A 20,115-nucleotide genomic window follows, 5' to 3' on the forward strand; every position below is an offset into this window, starting at 1 on the left:
TTATGTTCTACTAAGAGGATTGACTCTTGTGTTTTAGAGAAAATGTATTTTCATTGGTTAAGGAAAGCAATTTATGCTTGTCCCAAGTTTTCATATGCTGGTAGTGCAGACTTTGGAATAGTTGTTCAGTCAAAACATTTGCTTGGTGCCAAAGGATTGTACAGGATGAAACCGTTTATATGTTCCAATTGACGTTTCTACTTCAGTTAAATAGAACTACAGGTAAGATTTTTTCAATCTTTAATATCTTCAGTCTCAACCAAACGAAAGATCATGTCGCTAACGCAAGTTGAAACGCAAAATAAATTAACTTTTCAATCTGTTTTTGCATGATAGAAAAGAATATTATTTCTATTAACATAATAATGCATTTTAATTTATGAATTTTTAATTAGTGATGTTCAGCTATAAAACAGCAGGAAATTCAACATGTCTCTAACAATCATTGAACTAGAAACATTGAAATAGAAACCATTTCTTACCCAACTGATGCGTACATTACATAAGTTTTTTCATAATTATTTCTATGTGTAATGAGTTCGTTGAGTTGATTTTTTGAGTTAAAAGATCAGTTTGAATGCATGGCTTTTTCTGTCAGACAATCTCATCTTTTAAAATCAGTTAATGTTTTTGAAGCATATTTTAAGAAATTTATTGTCTCCCAACAGTTTAAAATTACAGCCCCTATAAAATGGGGGTAAATATTCACATTGACTCTGCTCCTTATTAAAAAAAAAAACTCACTAATGTAATTAAAATATTCTACAGCCCCTATAAAATGAGGGTAAATATTCACATTGACCCTGCTCCTTATTTTAAAAAAAAATCTCACTTATGTAATTAAAATATTCTATTAATTTTATTTTCTAATATCTTGGAAAATTTCTGTGGTCAAATTTGCATTTTTTCCTGATATTCACCCATACAGTTTTTTTTTTTGCCAAGGAGAAATTTATTGTAGCATGTTGAAGGTAAGTTACATGAAAAATGCAATGTAAGGCATTTAGAAAATACAGCAAAAGAAGATTTTATATTTGAACCTAAAAATATATTCTGAAGCAAACATGTAAAATGTAGTTATAAACATATTAGATTAACCCGTTCGGAACGAACGGCGCGATCCATTATTATGCATGCGTACTTTCTGAAATTGCGTATTAGGCTTAGCGGGAGAAATTCTCCCGGCATGTGCACACAGTCCGCGTGTAACAGCTGCCGTCCTGAGGGAGCGCTATCTTCTGCGGACTGCCGTCCCGAACGGGTTAAGCCAAAATAGATCCCCTCCCCTCTCCCAAAAAAATCACAATTACAGGGAGGAAAAACTATATTCATTTATGACTCTAAATGCTAGTCTTTGAAAATACTATGTGATTGCTTTAAGGGCAAGAAAGAGTGAATAAGCATAAGGGAAAAATAAAAAAAAGCATTTCATTAAAAAATATATATTTTACTTTTCTTCTTTTTTGATATCTCTTCTCAAATATTACTGCGATTTGGAGTATTGGATTTTCTTCACCCAATCATCCTACATAATTACAACATGTATTTATAATAATAAAATAACCTTAAATTTTACAAAAAACAATGTTACATAAATTATCTACCTTTACCTATTTACAATGAAAAAAAAGACAACCAGTTATTCGAAATCTCATGCACACTTTAGTGGAACTGACAACAAAATATAAACAGTCATTATATAAAATGAATTCTTCTTAAATGCAAAATACTTTTGTCAAAGTTCCAGTTTGCATCAAAAATTTTACACCAGGAATTGAAAAACATATATTGATTTCCTTCTGACAAACTCTGCTAATATTGTTCATAAAATGAATTCACTTACACATGGGTGGAAAACCAAATTAAGAAATGTAATGCATATCGTCACAGTTCAGACAAAAGTTACCGAGTCCAAAACTTCAATGTCAATTTGAACTTTCACATTGCTATGAAAAATAGCAAAATTCATTTTACAAACTTTTAACTCTTACAGTAAGTTTTCATGTCATTTTTAATTGTACAATTGAATTTTCTTATAAAATAATTAACTGTAAAGTCTCAGTGGAATGATTCATTATAATTTTTTTACAGACTTGATGAGCTTTGCTGCAGGCAATATTCTTCAAAAATAATCAAAGCAAATAATTAGAAAATTCTAATTTTCATGTAATATTTTTTAAAAAGTAGTAAAATACTACAACATATAGGAAATATCTTATTGTCTCTTAACATGATACATTTGTTATGAAAAATCATGTGATTTAAATTAGCGAATCTTGCTTAAAACAATTTAATGGATACAAAAAGAACTTCAAACAAAAATAAGCATTCAAAGAGAAAATTAGGGTGAAAAATGAAAGGATGAATAAAATATTACAAATGAAAAATGTCTAAGTAATTTGGCTCAAATAATCCTTGACACATTCATTTTAACGACTTCTTTCTCAATCTTCAATGCATAAATATGACTTTTTAAAACCAAGCATTAAAATCTGATGAGCCATAACGCATGTTAGTTGTATTCGAAGCATGCAATGGCACAGATGCATTAAAACATATTTTCATTTGTTCTCTGTGTCACTTTCAGGATATGTTACATAATATGGAGTGTTTCTAAGTCTTCTAGATTGTCCTATAGAGTTCATAAAAGCAGATGGAGGAGGCGGAGGTAGGGGTAACATTTTCTGCTGAGAATTTAGAGGTAGCATAGGCCTTCCATTTCCAGAATAAGGCATTGGATACATAGGGTAACATGTACAACTATTAGTTGGCGGTTTTAAGCAAGTACATTTTCCTTCAGCCCTAAATGCTAATGGCCCAGCTAAAGGTCCAGCTGTGTATAGTGGGTGAGCCCGCCGAAGTCTTATAATACAAATAATAATTATTAAAATACACACAAAAGCAACAACCCCGGCTACAATACCTATGATCATTGTATCAACCTTTGTTAAAGTACTACGGTTACTTGTTGCTGGAATAGACGATAGAGGCACTGATGGTTTTTTAGTAACAGGAGGTTCAAATATGATGAAGGGAAGATCTCTCTGAGTTGTTATTTCTCGCTCCATAGCTGGCATTTGGAAAGTAGACATTTCCTCCATGGTGGCAGATACTTTAGTTGAAGTGCTGCTATCACAGACCAACATGCTAAGTTTAATATCTTTAATTCTTTTCCCTTTTAGCGTAGCTGGTTCATGGCATGTTACATCAAGTAAAGAAGTGAGTCCAAAATGTCTGTTGAAAGAGGAATTCATTTTGTCTTGAAGCCAAGACCAAAAGGCATTGATGTGACAGTTGCAATTGATTGGATTTAGTTCAATTCCAGAAATGATAATGTTGATTTGTTTATTATCTAGAACAGCTAACAGCTCATGTGACAGTTTCTCAATTTTATTGTGTGGAACGCTAAACTCAATCTGAGATGAGAGTGGAAGGGGCAAGAAAAGCTTGTCAGAAAAAGCAGCAATCGAAGTGTCCATTAACTGCAAGTGAATGGTTGGGCTTAGCATACCAGCAAAGGCACTGGATGAGACCGCACGCAGGAGCGAACCAGTTATGAGGAGAGTGTCGAGTTTCGGTGAAAAAATACTTTGAAGTTGGTCTTTTAGCAGCAAATCTTTGATTTCAATTCCCAACATTTCCAAACCAGTCAGGTTCTGTAAACACTGCTTTACATTAATTTGTAGGGACGGGCTGAATCCATAGACATGCAGTCTACGAAGTCGAGGTAAGTCATCGAAGCTATCACAGCTCATTTGTGAAAGATATTGCAAATTTTTAATTTTCAAGTTTCTCATGTGTGGAAAATGTGAAAAGGCATTTTGTGAAATAACACGAATCGGATTGCTAGAAATGTCAACGTCTTGTAAATAAGATAATTTACTTAAAGCTGGCAGTAAATCTGCATTAAAATCAGATATGTGGTTTTCTGATAAATCTAAATTTGACAACATAGTAGCTCTCTCAAAAATATTAGCTTTCATTTCAGATAGTTTGTTGCCTTTCAGATTTAATTGTTTCAGAAATGGATACTCGATTGTAGGCAGATTTGAAATTCCGACGCCTTCAACGAAAAGATTTCTAACACTTTTAGGTTCGCTAAATAACACATGATGAGCATCTGCAGAAAGTGGGTTATATGAGACATCCAACTCTTTCACATTCACTAATACATCGGCATTAGATGGCAATTGTCTAATGTTATTGTGTGAAATGTTGACTTGTTCCAAGAAAGAATACTGTTTTTTCAAAGCTTCATTAGGAAAATCCGAAAACTTATTTCTTGATAAATCAATTTTCTCTAGCTTTAATCCTTTTGCCCGGGAAAAAATATTGCCATGCAAAAACGATAAATTATTACTGCTCAAGTCCAGTTCCAAGTGATTCAGGTCATTAAAGGTATTTTCAGCAATTGAAGAAATGCTGTTATTTTGCAAATTTATCGTTTTCAGGTTTGAAGAATTAGAAAATGCATATTCACCAATCTTAGAGATCAAATTATTTTGTAGATCAATCTCCCTCAGATATGGCAAATTGGATAAATATCCATCACCAATTGTATGCAGTTTGTTTCCCTCCATGTTAATATGAATTAAATCAGTCAAGCTGTTTATTGTCTCATAAGGAAAAAATGTCAAAACATTGAAGCTGAGGTCTAAATATCTTATTCTTGGGTGTAATGCAAAAGATTCGGAATATAAAAATGCTATTTTGTTCCGACTTAAAGTCAAACTTTTTATTTTGGTTTTAGAGGAAAATTCATCTCCTCTGAAAACAGTTAGTTCATTTTCCATGAGATTCAGATATTCAATATTCGGAGTATTGGAAAAAGATTTACCTGCTATATTTCCAATTTTGTTTAAGCTCAAATCTAAACTCTTCAATCGCTGCAAATTAACAAATGTATTTTCTTGAAGTTCTTGTATTTGATTAGCCTTTAAATTAATTTCCAAAATAGACAAATTTTGAAATGCAGCCATGGGTACACTTTTCAGGAGATTATGTTGCAAATCCAAACGTTCCATATTTGTTAAGGGTAAAAACAAATCTGGTGAAAAATCTTTTACCATATTGTAACTTACATTTAAGTACAACAATTTAGTCAATGACTTCAATGTTTCTGCTCGTATATGAGATATTTTATTTTTTGCAGCAGATAATATTAAAAGATTAGAAAAGTGAAGTTTTGGCAGCTCAGTAATTTCATTATAACCAATATCTAAAAATAACAGTGAATTCTCTAAGCCACCTGTCTTCCTTTGTGAAAAATCAGTTATTTTGTTGCCATGTAAATTTAGTAATTCCAAGTACTGGAACTCCATAAAAGTTTCATCGGGTATTTCACTGATTAAATTGAATGCTAAAGATAGTTCTTTATTTAATTTAATTGGAGCTAAAATTTCTCTCGAAATAGCAGCTATTCTGTTGTAATCTAAATTCAGCTTCTTTAAACTCTTCAGTGAACTTAATGCTTCAGTTGGGAATGCTAAAATTCTATTGTCATTCAAAGTCAAATCAGAAAGGTTGTCTAATCCGATAAATGATATATTAGTTACTTTTCTAACAGCATTTGTATCCAAGTGAAGTTCTTTTAAACTTTTCATGGAGGAAAAAGCATTGGGAGAGATTTCAAATATTCTATTTCTCCGAACATCAAGATATTCAAGAGATGAAAATTTATTCAATAATATGTTTCTTAACGTCCTTATTTTGTTAGAATGCAAAACTAACTTTTTGATAGGCAAATCAGTAGTATCCAATACTAAGTCTTCTAATAAGTTTTGAGATATATCCAAACTCTCAAGATGCTGAAGTCCATTCAGAAAACTAGAACCTAAGAACTTTATTTGATTGTTAGTAAGTATAAGAGTTTTCAGACTTGGAAGTGCTGATAAAGCATCACTTTGAACCGCTATTATGTCATTGGAGCTGAGATTTAAAAATTGTAACTTTGTAAGATTGGGGAAGGAATGGACGCCTATTTCCAAAATGTAATTTGATTGAAGATGAAGGGATATCAAAGACTGTAAACCATGGATTGCTGATCTAGGAATAGTAGTAATTCTATTTCCCTCTAACACAAGTTCCTGAAAATAAAAATAAAATTACTCCACCAAAAAAAAAAAAAACATGAATAAAAAGTCATATCTAATACTATAAACAATTAATGCAATGTTTTCTAAAAATGACATAGAAATAAAAAATATTTCTTGTCATTTCCCATAAGGATTGGAGTTAGATTTCTAGGCCCGACAGGGTGTATGCTGCAAGAGGATGGGGGGGGGGGGGGGGTGATACCCCCCTCTCGGTTTTGAAAGATGTTTTTTTAAATAAGTGAATGTGGTTTTTGTTCTTTTCTGATAAAATTTGCATTGGGTTTATGCACCTTTTGCCTACACCCCACCCAGAAAAATTCAAAATGACAGGCTAGTAGATGACTGTATCAAATGGAATTGAAGACTTATCCTAATGCTCAATCATCAATGTTCTAAAATTCTGGCTCTCTTTCAAACTCTGGGCAGGGACAAATGTACCTGTACTCACTCATTAATTATAGGAATACAATACACTGAACATATAGCACATCGGTAACAGAAGTGACACAACTCAAAAGTTGTAAAAATGCACTAATTATTGATTTAAAATATAAATTTAATGCTCTTACTTACAAACCTTGAAAAAAGCTATTTCCCTGCATAACTGGTATACGCACTACGAAGACCCCCCAGATGGTACAATCTAAGATGCATCGCTAAGTGGTGGGGTGATGTGGAGAAAAGTTGACATAACTGGCTGTTTAAGTCAGAAAATCAATAGTGACAGGTCATTCAAATTTCATTATTAAAAAAAAGCTTAATTTAAAAGCATTCAGACCACAAAAACCAGCCAGTAAACATATCATAAATGTTTTTGTGCATATTGTAGCATTCGAGAATAAATCAGTTAAGTACAGGGTATTTATAAAGCCTTGTGCTGATTAAAGAGAATTCATTAATAACAAGTTACTCCAGATTTTAAAATTAGAAGCATGCTTTTGCGACTAGCAAATTTTACTAGTTGTAATTATCTTCTTTTTTCTGGATTTCTCATATTAACTAGAAAAAAATCAAATATTTAAAATTTTATGTGAGTTCTGACCCATGAAATTTATCTAAATATGAGGTCGGCTATCAGGGTCGTTTAGTGTTTAACTCAATATTAGTTTTTGTTAATATTAATGGATGTGCTGTTATTACTATAATCTAGACTTATAGAGGTTTTGTTAACTTATTTTTAGGAAAGGCTGATACTGATTAGATTTTTGTCAGGACTTTTTTCTTATATCAAAAAATATTAGCTGTATAGATAAATTTAAACTAGAAACAGATATTTAAAAGATTTTTATGCATTAAACTAGGCTTACTGTATTTGTTTAGCTTAAATTGAATTGCAGATATTAACAAAGAATGGTCATCAAATAAAACCAGTTAACAGTTTTTGTTACTGTTAGAAAATGAGAAATTGAAAGTTAAAAGAACGGATCGTGTCTATGAATATCCTTCAAATTTGGTAGACCCAGAGTGCTTAGCTGAAGCAATTGTACACATGAAGAATGTCCAAAAGACAGTATTCCAATCAGAAAAAGATCTAATAAAGCCCCTAAACTCCATTTATGGAAGAAAAAAAATATTTTCATAAATCTGTGTACTGCAATCAAACTTTATTGTACCATTCCAGTTAGTTTCTACAGCCTAAAGGTCTTTCAGTAGATTAACGAGCTTTTTAAAAACCTGGCAGAGAAATACAACAGGTCACCTAAAATATTTAGTCCTTTTGCTGTTAGAGAATGAGTTGACCAAGATGATTTACTTTTCTGATATGATTGACCTTTTTAGTCAGAAGAAAGCCTGTAAAAACATCTTTCACTAGTGTTTTGTGGCAGATGAACAGTAAAGAATGATTGTCCCATATTTCAATTTGTATTTCAATGCTAGTAAGTTTAATAAACATATGTAATTTTAAATGAAACATGTAATTAGACTTATAAAAAACTTGTGACTACAAAAAAGGGACCCATCACTGATCTGGTTACCAGGTCCCAAACTTGAATGTGGGAGCCCTGCTAGGGAAGTATCCTTGTTAGCTCATTTGCGACCAAAGGCAAAAGTCCTTACCAGAAGGAATTGAATGAGCACATTGAGACAGTATTTGATGCAAAAACTATTTGCCCCCCTTATCGAGATATATTTAAGTCTACCGAAATTTTAAGAAAAGTACTAAATTAAAAGACTGGCAAGAAATTGAAGGTACTAGATTTCACCCTCGGCATGTGGCAAGACATACATCTGCAAAGTGTGTGAGTCTTCCATTACGCTCCCAAACTTGCTCTCTAAATTTGACAACTTTCTTAAAACTTTGGTAGACTTTAAAACTTCTTCGATAATAGCAGGGGTACAAGTGGACGCAAGTAAACTTTTCTGCAGACAGTGAAAATTTCGAAAGCCTAACTCCCCCCCCTCGTAAAAACTCTTCAAAAATCATTGAAAAAAAAAACATTGTAAAAGGTTTTTTTTCTCTTTTGAATATAAATTTTCAGTCTTATAATGTTGCCAGACCAAACTTTTCGGAAACTGCAAATTTTTAGCTCTAAATTTTTTTTAACACACATAATGAATAATTGATTTCATTTTTTTTTGTATTTTAATTACGACTAAATAATACAAAAAGTCTATGTAATTACTTGTTATCAAAAATATTTCCTTACATTAAAAAAAATTAAATTTCTGTACAACCAAAAAACTGATTGCGAAAGTAAGATCGAAGAAATTCTGAAAGGAAGTCTGTGTCAGGCCTGCATTCAGGAGACCCCATAGCACTTACAGCCTTGAAATTAGGTACAAAATTTCTTCAAGCCCTGGGGTTTGTATCCTGGGATTTTAAATTTTGAATTAGTTTTTTTATAATTTAATTTTTTAAGCTTAAATTTCATATAAATTGCCTATTAAAGGAATGAAAGATTTCAACACCCCTTAACATTCTATGTCGTTCGAAAGAGATTTTTCTTTATGCATCAAATAAAGCTTGTTTCAACAGTCTCAATGAAATAAAACAGCATTTATAAAGGTTTCTATTTTAACGGAAAATCCTAGTCTCAACTCAATTCAAGCTCTTAGCTGAAGAGCAAAATGTATTACTAGGGACCGTGAATTTGAAAGCGACTTTTTAAACGTACAAAACCGCCATTTTGCAATGCTCAGGAGCCCCTCGGCACTTGCAAAGTGCTCGTTTTTAATCCAATTATTTCTAACTGACGATTTAAATCTTAGCAAATCAAATAAGATTGTGAAGCAACCTTTCGGAATTGCTGAGCACCAGCGAGCTTGGGGTGGAGCCCCCTAGTATGTTACATAGTACTAATGAAACTGTGAGAAAATTTTTGGCACACTGCATACACTGTCCCGTTTACTTCTAACATACAATTTATCTGAACACACGTTAACATTAAAATATAAATGCACCGGAATATTTTAAAGAACTTACTTGAAGATTATCTAATCCACTGAAAATCCCAGATTGGAACTCTTTTATTTCATTTCTCGAGAGATCAAGCTTTTCCAGACTGGATAATTTGTGGAATTCATTGGATGAAAATACCGAATTCAATTGATCACCAAGTTTGTTATTTTGAAGATTTAATTCCTTGAGAGTGCCTTCAATTCCATCAAAAGTTCGTTCAGTAATTCTGCGCAGTAAATTGTTTGAAAAATCCAGCATACGAAGAGGGATACTACTGGCTGTAAATAATTGTGCTTCAAGACTTTGTAATCCAGAACCACTTTGAGAAAATGAATGAATTTTTTGCCTGAAATATTAATATAAATATCAGACTTTGTTTATAATATTTTCATTTATATATTTGCTATTTTGTTCAATTATCTCTTTATGATGCAAAGTGCATCATAATTTTTTTATATCACTGCTTTGTTATTTTCCTCTTCTAAATAATCTGAAAATGTTTTACTTCTTGCAAATAAAAGTTTATTATATCATAGATGGTATGGATACACCTATGGAGTTGCAGGCAGTTTAGTTGTGTCAAAAAGGTTTAGAACCACAGCTTTAAGGATCTAAGGTCTACCTGTGGATCAATTTTGATTCATTCCGGTAATTACTTCTGCAGATATAGCAGTCACAAGTATCGCAAAAAAAAAAAAAAAAAAAATGTTTGCTTGCTGAGCATACAAATTGAATTAACACTTGTACCCTCTAGGGTCAACATATAGACAAAGTTTTTGTTTATTCAACCCCATTACTTCCCGAGATGTAGCAGGCATGCATGATGGAGAAAATGTTTCATTGCTCCATCTCCTTTGGAAGAATCGGCGCCAAAAACTAATGGGCACCAATTCATATTGGGACACATATGTACACTAAATTTTGTTGGATTTTATGCCATTTTATTGTGGCACTAGAGAGGCCACAATAAAATGGTCATACACATACAGATATTTTTAAAAAATGATAAAAATGAACTTAGTATATCTCAAAATGTGCAAATCTGTTAAAATTCGAAAATTTTCACGAATCTGATACTTTCAACATACAGTATAATTTCGATTTAACGATTCCCTCAATTTAATGATACATTTCACAGGCCTGAATTTGACTGCATTGAATGTCTATGCTCCTCGATTTAACAATGTCTTTGATTTAACGATAACTTGACAATCGTTAAATTGGGGTTATACAGTATTAGATATAGAGGAAAGTAAAAATATGCCGATGATATCCTTTTTGTGACTTGTATCTTCCGTCATTTCATGTGGAAATCTCTTTTTTTTTTTGAGACTAAACAAAGGTCAGCAGTGAAAAAGTTTTATTTTTTGCTTCTGATTTCTCATGTGGTGGAATTTGTACCATTTATGGTAAATATAATACTCCACCTCTATTACATAACCATTTTCTTTAACCACTGCATGTAATTATTTACCTCTTTCATGAAATGTGTCTGTTTTCTAGTAATTGTAGAGCAGTTTAATAAACTTAATGGGAGTTTGTGTTGACTTTTTACATTCTACTGCAACTAAAAACTTAAGAGATAAGATGGGTAGTTTCAATGACATCTGGTTGCACACAAGAAAAGGCAACACTCTTTTATAGCCAGCTCATTCCACTGAATATTAAAATGTACTTTATGAAATACAAGATAATGCCTGCTTTTTAAACAATTCTTGATGAGCAAACAAAACATTGCAAAAGAAAACAGAAAAATCAATACTGCATTACAGATAAGATAAAAAAAATTGTTTCAATAAATTTAAAATGTTTAAATCAAGAGCTATCAAGCAACACCAAATTCATGCTTCTGTGTAGATTAAAATAATTCAATTTAAATATTAATGAGGCAGGAATGTATTAAAATGTATCCATAATTTTAGTTTTAAACGTTATTTTCTCAGAATGTCAATTTTAAACACTCATGTTCCTTTTTCTAAAAAAAACTACTATGCATATTTATTCACCATATTTTATTTTTGTGTTCACAATAATGCTGAAGTGAAATGTTTGCTTTAGGACTCATACTGTTTTCATGGTCAAAAATGATTTTTTTTTCACTAAAAATTGATCTTGGTTAAAATTCAATTAATTATGAAATAAACAGAATTTCCTTAAAATTTCACTTCAATTGACACTTATATGTCTTCTAAAAACCCTGAAAACTAAGTTTCTACCATTGAAACATTGGGGGGGGGGGGGGGAGTACATAAAGTTTAGCAGTTTACACTCATACAAGACCTTAAAAGCAACTTCTAGAATTAAATGTTTATGAATAAAAAAATTCAACACAAGATTTCGCATCTCCAAACAAAGAAGTAAAACACACAAAATCAAATATTTACAATTTCAAGAAGGTAGGAAGGTTTACCTGTGTGGAAGAATGGGAAATTCCCGCAGGAATGTTATTCCATTACAGTTGATTGCAGAACTATTTTCAACGTCAAAGCTACATATGCAAGGAAGGTAGTAATTTTTGAAAATTTCTTGACACGGTACTCCTTTTGATGTTTCTAAATATTTCAGTGCGCTGCCATTGATTCCACTCCAAAGGAAAACACCCAGCAAGCAAAAATGAGTTACATAAATAAAAATAAAACTCATCTCACTAGCTAGGCTTCTGAAACAGAAAAGAAAATTTTATGAATATGATTTTGGAAAACTTTGAAATCACAAGAAAGTCACTCTCCTGATCAGCTTGAATATTTTTGTCATATATACAAGTATTTTAACCCTAGCGTCAATGACCGGGTACCTTTTTGCGACTTTTATCATAATTTTTACGCTTTGTAACAAGATCTTTTAAAAATTGCTTTTAATCCTTGTTATTTAGATGAATCTGAACTAAAAAAAGTTGTAACCGTGTTTTCAAAAAAAATTTTTGGAGAAGTTTTTTAGCCATTAAAATTTTTATACCTAGATTCAATAACCAGATACACGGGTACCCATTGCACTGCACGTCAAAAAATACCCCTTAAAAATGCTTCTGACACCAATTTTTGATGGTTCTCATGTAAAATGAGCCTTTTAATCAAATTATGACTGCCGTTTTCCCCCCTCACTCCCCCTCTCCCTTCGGCATCTCGCCCCCAAATTGTATAACGCTTTCGGCAATTACATAGTAATTATTTATATTTGATAGGGAAAACAGCATTGTATTCCCCATTAATATTCTTCTGAAGGGTTAGAGAAGAGTATAGTTCAAAAGCATGAACATTTGTAGCAAGTCAGGACCACTCGAACGCGTACCCCCCCCCCCCCTTTAAAAAAAAAAAAAATCCAAAAAATCCTCAGAAAGGATTTTTTTCCGATAAAGGTTCGTTTTTAAATTTTTTCACTCATTTTCTGGTGTAAAATCCAAGAATTGAACTCGCTTCCCATGTCCGAAAAATTTTTCGCGCTGTAAAAAAAAGCAAAATAAATAAAAATTAATAAACACTTGAAAACATTGCAATTACACGAGTCGCACTGCAGATCGTAGACGCAAAGAAAGTTTCTGTATTATTTACATTTGTTCATATTACATTTACAGATATAATTAAGATTTTAAATTAAATTAAGTATACTCATAATTATATTTCACAGGGCACTACACCTGTTGGTTTTCACCATTCGATCAAATGCTTCGAAATTATTAAAATTTGATCAGTCGTGTCAACATTACATTTTGTTTTGTTATAAAACGAAATAGTTGTGACTTTTGGTTGCTCCAGAACTTCTTTTGTTATGATGTCAAGTGGAAAACAATATTACGGCCTTTGTTGGTTATCTCTTTTTGTTGATGTACGAACATATTGTTACATCATCAGCGATACCGAATTAGGAACTTCATTTCTCTCAATATGCAGACAATAATATTTCAGTTGGAATATATTATCTGTTCTTTTTTTTTTTTGAGCATACCTACGAATGTCAGACAGCATGACAGCAAAGGTTGAGTAAATGATAGTGAGGATAAAATTACAGATAATATTTTTTGGTACAATAGGCCTGTGTGTATATGGTATGAGCTTCGCTGGCCTCATGTGGTATAAATAAATAAAATACTACAAATTCACTATAAAATACCAAAGTGTAAAATCTAATACATCCAGTATTACGAAAAAACTGGAGAAACACATTTGTTTCTAACAGACAATTTAGCGTGAAACGTAAACAAAAAACGCTGGAAAACAATAAACCATTTTGTTTTTTGGTAAAAACAGGATACACAAACTTCCCCAGATGAGGGTGGAAGAAAACGTTTCAATTAAATAGAAGAGGTGTCAGAAAAAAAAAAATTATTTTTCTTCTCTTAATCTTCGAAATTTAAAATGGGTACCCGGTTATTGAAAGTAAGGGAAAAGTTTGGTCATTGATGCTAGGGTTAAGCTGTACTTCAATTATTAAAAAAGTCATTCTCCAGGGCTAAAAATGTATCCAATAATTATTGATCAAAAGAAAGAATTTTGAATCTACTGTTGGGTAATGCTCTTCATTTCCACTATTTTGTTCGATTCGTCAAGTATTTTATAGGTCTGGTGTATTGCATAATTTTAAATTTGTCTATTGTATAATTGAAAGCTTGAAACTGAGAAATGTAGGTAATTTTTTCAGTCACTCTCCAGGACAACATTTGTTTTTTTATAAAGAGGGGTTTTTTTTTTCCAAATATACATTTATGTGTAATTTAATTGAGAGATAAGAATAAAAGAACGATGTTCAAGCCTTAAATATTCTGAAGACCTGGGTAACAGGTTTTGTGCAAGAAAAATTTCACTCTGGTATTTCCTATTAGTGGTACCTGCACGGCTTTGCCTGTAGTAGAAAATTAAAAGTCATTTGGTTCGCCTGTATATTTACAAATAATGATGAATTTCTCGCCAATTTGCTATATTATATTGCTTGCCTATATTACGGTTCTACAGGGTGGCGACATGAACTGTAAAAAAAAGTTCCCTGACTTTTCCCTGATTAAGTTCACCAAATTTCCCTGATTTACGTTACCAATGATAATGGTTTTCTTTCTTTGCTCTACTTGAAATCTATTGTATGTTTATAAAATGCAGTATTTCAAACGTTCTAAGTTATGTAAAGTTGTTGAACTAAAGATAAATTTTAAAAAGAGGCTACTTTTTTAATAAAATGGTTAAAAAAACATGAGTCAATTTTTTGGGGGGGAAAAAACCCTACAAAACGGTATATTAAATTTTTCTACAATGGAAAGATTACAGAAAATTTTAAAAAAAACTTTGCTTCCAGAAACCACTTAGCATAAGAATTTTAAGAAACTATTAAAATTACTCCTAAAAACATATGTATATTTATGATAGAACTAAAAAGTAATTGAAATTATTTTGAACTAAGTTTTCAAACAATATAATAATTGTTGCAAGAATAACAAGTAATAGTGAAAGAATAGAAGTAATGTAGTTATTCTTATATAACTAATTGACATATTTATGCAAAACAGATGAAACCATTTGACATCCATTCATAGGGAGTTTTTCTCTAATCAAGAACATAGGTTTTAATGAATGAATACAGCATTTTAACAATTTAAAAATAAAGATATTTACTTAAGTACACAAGTTAATTCTATTTCAAATGATTTCAGTATGTAACAAAAAAAAATTCTTAGATTGCTTTTGTAACAAACAACTTTGAAATGCAAGGGAAAAAAAAAAAGTTAATTTCGAAATATATAAAAGAAGAATACAACTTGGTTATAAAATTAAAAAATTACTTAAGTCTGAAGAAAAGAAAACCTTCAGAATCTGTGGTGACAACAAATAGTATAACGGCAAAAAACGAAGTTTTTTTAATTGAAAGTTCAATTTCAGCAATTAAATTAAAAACACGAAGAAGTAATAACTTTTAAGCTTTTATAGTATTAATTCAAAAGCCGATTTCGATTCTTCTTGACCATTCGATTTCTTCTTGAAATCGTGATTATAGTACACTAATTACTTTGAGACAGTGGAATAAAGGCAGAGGAGCTTAGGCATTAATGAAGGCTTCCTCTTTGCCTGTATGGTTGTTTGTTTTACGTAGCATTGAAAGCGTAAAAAGAAATTTCAAGCTAGGTAAAATAAACAACCTAACAGACACAGAAGCAATCTTAGGAAGTTCATCCTGTGGTTAATAAGTAAGATTCAATGCTTTCACGTTGAGGAAAAAAGATGCACAAATATGCGGCAGTGTATAATCGCACCTAATTAATTTTACTTTTTTTTTTTGAACAAATAATTGGCAGAAAGTGCGTAGGGAATCCGAGTACTTAATTTTGTAAAGCAAAAAAAAAAAAAAAAAAAAAAAATTTCTTCATAAAATCAATTTTCCCTGATTTTTTGTTATTTTTTCAAAATTCCCTGATATTTCCCTGACTTTTCCCTGATTTGTTGCCACCCTGTTCTATGTTATGATGATTTCATAATTTATTCTTCCATGTTGTGATAATTTGCTTGGTAATTTTTTTTTTAAAATTGGAATATAAAAAGAACCAAATCGAATTTTCGAAAAATCGCTTCGAGGTGCATACCCTTATGCTACAAACTATTTTTGTACCAATTTTCATGAAAATCGGCCAAACGGTCTAGGCGCATCACAGAGATCCAGACAGAGAGACTTTCAGCTTTATTATTAGTAAAGATACCAGGGGAACATAGTTAAACTGTAATATAATCAAACTGAGTTTCCTTTATTTTTCACTTTTTAGTTCCTCAAAAAGACCCAGTATAATTTTTTAAAAAATCTAAAATATTTTATTTTTACATAATTTATAATTAGAAAATGCCAGGTTTTTGGAGAACCAACTTCCTAGTATATAGAGCATATTTGGCAACAAACATGAACTAATTAAAAAAATGCACCAAAAAATATTAACCCAATTTAAGGCAGGCAAGTCCAGCTTCTTCTTTAAAGAGCAAAAGATTGTGTTAGCATTGAAGCTAGACTTGGCTAAGACTACAACACAATCTACCGACATTTGAATATTTTAGTTCAAGACCAGGAGCCTAACAACCTTTATGATTCATTATGGATAGAGACATCAATTTGAAATTGAGACTTGGAGAATAAGTGGCCGTTAAAGATTAGACCATCTAAAAATAATTTTCTGAGGCGTTAGTCTCCATTTATAGGGGGAAGGGGGGTGAGGTGTTCCATGACAGTTTGACTAGATGACGTTCATGAATGACAGATGTAAGAGATATTGTAGAGATATTGTAATAAAAACCTTGGGAATAATTTTCAAAGCCTTTAATAAAAATAGGTCTGAAACTAAATTTTAATATATAATCTAGTGAAAAATATTATGTACTAGAGCTTGTAACATTAATCATTTCACTGTGCATTTGTATATGAAGTTTTTTATTTGAAAATTGTAATTTTTAAGTTAAAAAAAATGCTTGCATTATTATTAAGACCTTTGGTGTTTGAAAATGCAACATTGATAATACATAATAATTTCATTCAGAGCCAATGGAATTCTACATTAACTTTCTAATGAGTTTTTCTATATAGTCCGTAACATGATCCTTTTTTTTTGCCATAACTACTTAATTCACTGTTAAATCAGCAGCATTATTTTATTCTTAGTTGGTGTGGAAGAAGGTCTTCTACACTGCCCGAAAATAATTGATTTCTATACCTTGATGTAATAAAAATTAATGTTCTAACTTTGAAATGCAGTCAGCAACATTCAAAGATACTGTGATATCCCAGACTCTAAACTTTCATAATCTAGTGAAAATAATTATATTATTTTTCAAGGTTTATTAACTTAACACAAACATAAAAACTTTGAAGTTAGACGCAAGTCATTTTCCAGGAATCTTAATGTAAATATTGCACCGGGATCATTTTAGACATTTATGTCAAGTCTGTAACACGACTTTTTTTGCCATAACTTTTGAAATTACTGTTTAATTAGCACATAATTTTAGTTTGAGTTTGTCCTACCAACATAAGAACTCAAATTAAAATAATTTGCAAATCAAACTAAATTAAATAGTTATGGCAAAAAAAAAGTGTCATGTTACGGACTCTACATTTGTCTGAAATACTGTGAAATGGCCCACCAGGCAAAATAAGTAACTTTAAAAACCTACCTTGCAATGTTTCTAGAATGCGATCTATTTTATATGGAAGCCATAAAATTCTCACAATTTTTTTTCACACAATCGTTTATTTTCTAAACATCCACATCATTTTTAAGACTATAATTCCACAGAAATATGTTTTGAAAGATCATACATCTATATTATGTGTTCTACATAAAAGTCGACTCTTAAGACATTAATTGAAATATAACCCACGTGAACGCATAAATTGGGATCAAAGAAACATTGCAGGGTTTTTTCGCTTTATGCTAACAATTCAATAATAATATATATGAAAATAAAATTTTAATAACTTTAACTTGCCTGCAATATTGATACTAAAGAATTCATGTACAAATAGTGCCAGGAATATGAGGACAGCAAACACCTTTTCCTCATGAAGCAGAAAAATCAGCATGACAATTGCAGAATTTTCTATGAAAACTTGACGTATACATTATAATATTTAGACGTAAGCTAAGTTGCATATTGTAAGAAACAATAATAAAATATTGCGTAAAGAATATACACTGCTGATTCACAGAGGAAGCATTAAAATTCAACAATAAATTGATAAACAAATAATTTTGACACAAGACACACAAACACTTCAAGAACGCGGTCACGACTGAGTAAAGTAGTTGAACTGGATTGACCAGTCTGTCACCTAGACCTACATGTTGAATTGAAAATTCCCTCGATACTCGATCCAAAGAAAACACAGTTATAAGAGCCTTCATAAGAAGAGAAGTTTTAAAGTTTTAGTAATCAACGTGACTCATAGGTAGCGTCCCAAGCATTTTTTACACAACTTTTACTCTAATTAAATGTGTAAATAAATAAGACTAAAATTCATGAAAATATTAGTATTGTCTGCAATTTTAGGCAATATTTGGAAGTAAATTGTTGATGGACAAAATCCTCACAATCATATGTTCAATGAAAATATTAATTAGCGCAACTGCAACTGTTCTAAGTGTCAGTCAATAAAGAAAGAATGCTAGGTGAATGGTTACCATATTGGTGACTTTATCTATTGAGGAAATATTATTCTCGTCTGTTTTTAACTTGTGCAAAAGGAGTTGATTGATAACGATTTTGTGCCAAATATAGGGTTGTCTTTCGCTTATCTGTCAAGATTGTTCCTCCATTGACGGAACACTTTCCAAAAATCCGATTCGTGTTGTTTATGAAATGTTGATGGTAAACAGTCTTTTTGTATCACAAATTGTCACTTATACGTTGCACTGAAATTTTATAAATCAAAAAGATACTTACTGAAACGTTATATGTTTCATTTACTGCCGAATGTTTCTGTAAAACGTCCTCATTTAAGTTGCAAAATCTTGTATTTTTGTGCTTTGAAATAATTTATAAAATGTGTGTTTTATTGTAGATCTTTGAACAGCTTTTAGTTCAGAAGAAAAGTTGACTTGGAGCTGAGGGCTCATCAAAAATGAAACTTTTAAACAATGGATGAGCAAAATATTGACGAGGAAAATTTCCCATGCGTGTAACTCGAGGAAATAATGTTGCAAAGTAAGTTTGAAACCTTAGAGGTTTGCTGTAATGGAATTGATTGAAATAATAAATTAAATTTTGAAACTGAGTCATTTTCTTGCACTGCTATAACATACTCAATGTTGGACACACTCTCTTCCAAACCAAAACTTCCTTTAAAAATTCCTGGAAGTGGGTGCCCCACAAAACAGCAAAGAGTTTTTGAAATTTCTTCAACACGTTTCCCAAACATAAGAAGTGAAATAATGAAAATGATACGTGATCTTTCTTGTTGGTGATATTTTATTGAAATTAAAAACCTTGAAAACTTAAAAAATAATGCTTTTGCAAAAAAAAAAAAAAAATTACAGACAAGTAAAATGGGGGATAGGTAAAATATTTTACAAAAATTACACTTCATTTCTAATTTTTTAACCAATTCAAAAATATTTAACCCCCCCCCCCCCTTTTGGTCCTTTTTCTTGTACAATTGATTCAATTTTTGCTATTTATGTGACTAAAGTTACATATCAGTGCATTGGGTGTTTCCCAAGAAATTTGGCAAAAGCCTATAATTGAAAGACTTATTTTATTCATTTGTAATTTAATTAACTTATTTATTTTTAATCTTCTATTGGTATAAATATAAATACTTATTTAGAAATTAGATCAAGTATTTTTTGTGCATCTATTTTGAAAACTACTGTATTTATTTATATTTAAATTTTCTGAGTCACACTTGAAATAGTCTGAAATTTTTGATTTGTGGTAAAAGTTAAATGTATGAGTCAGTAATATCAAAGAAATCGATCAATGTAATAAAGGAGACAAAATTATTAGAATTAATCGGAGCCATCACATTATCAAAAAGTAGGGTGTGTGGCAAATTGGCGGCCCTTGAGTATTCAAAAGGTTTACAGTTTTTGGCTTAAAAGGAGTCATTACTAGACCTAACTCTTGACAATATGAAACTAATAGTAAGTAAAGATTGTCTGGGGGT

General features: G+C 31.2%; 2 protein-coding genes across 2 annotated transcripts in view; one reads left to right on the plus strand and one right to left on the minus strand.

Moving 5' to 3' along the window:
* Window positions 1–411: 411 nt before the first annotated feature.
* On the minus strand, window positions 412–12,138 carry LOC129230365 (protein artichoke-like). The gene is made up of 3 exons (XM_054864762.1): window positions 11,906–12,138; window positions 9,520–9,841; window positions 412–6,086 (listed from the first exon to the last, which is right to left on the minus strand). The coding sequence occupies exons 1-3, from the start codon at window positions 12,136–12,138 to the stop codon at window positions 2,562–2,564; spliced, it is 4,080 nt and encodes a 1,359-aa protein (XP_054720737.1). The 3' UTR covers window positions 412–2,561.
* Window positions 12,139–18,812: 6,674 nt separating this feature from the next.
* LOC129229423 (nuclear factor related to kappa-B-binding protein-like) overlaps window positions 18,813–20,115 on the plus strand; it is a 52,954-nt gene continuing 51,651 nt past the window's right edge. Inside the window, exon 1 of the mRNA XM_054863728.1 lies at window positions 18,813–19,154. Within this exon, the coding sequence (XP_054719703.1) occupies window positions 19,145–19,154 (10 nt within the window). The 5' untranslated portion in view covers window positions 18,813–19,144. The remainder of the gene's footprint in view (window positions 19,155–20,115) is intronic.

Source organism: Uloborus diversus, chromosome 9, assembly GCF_026930045.1.
Source record: "Uloborus diversus isolate 005 chromosome 9, Udiv.v.3.1, whole genome shotgun sequence".
NCBI lineage: Eukaryota > Metazoa > Arthropoda > Arachnida > Araneae > Uloboridae > Uloborus > Uloborus diversus.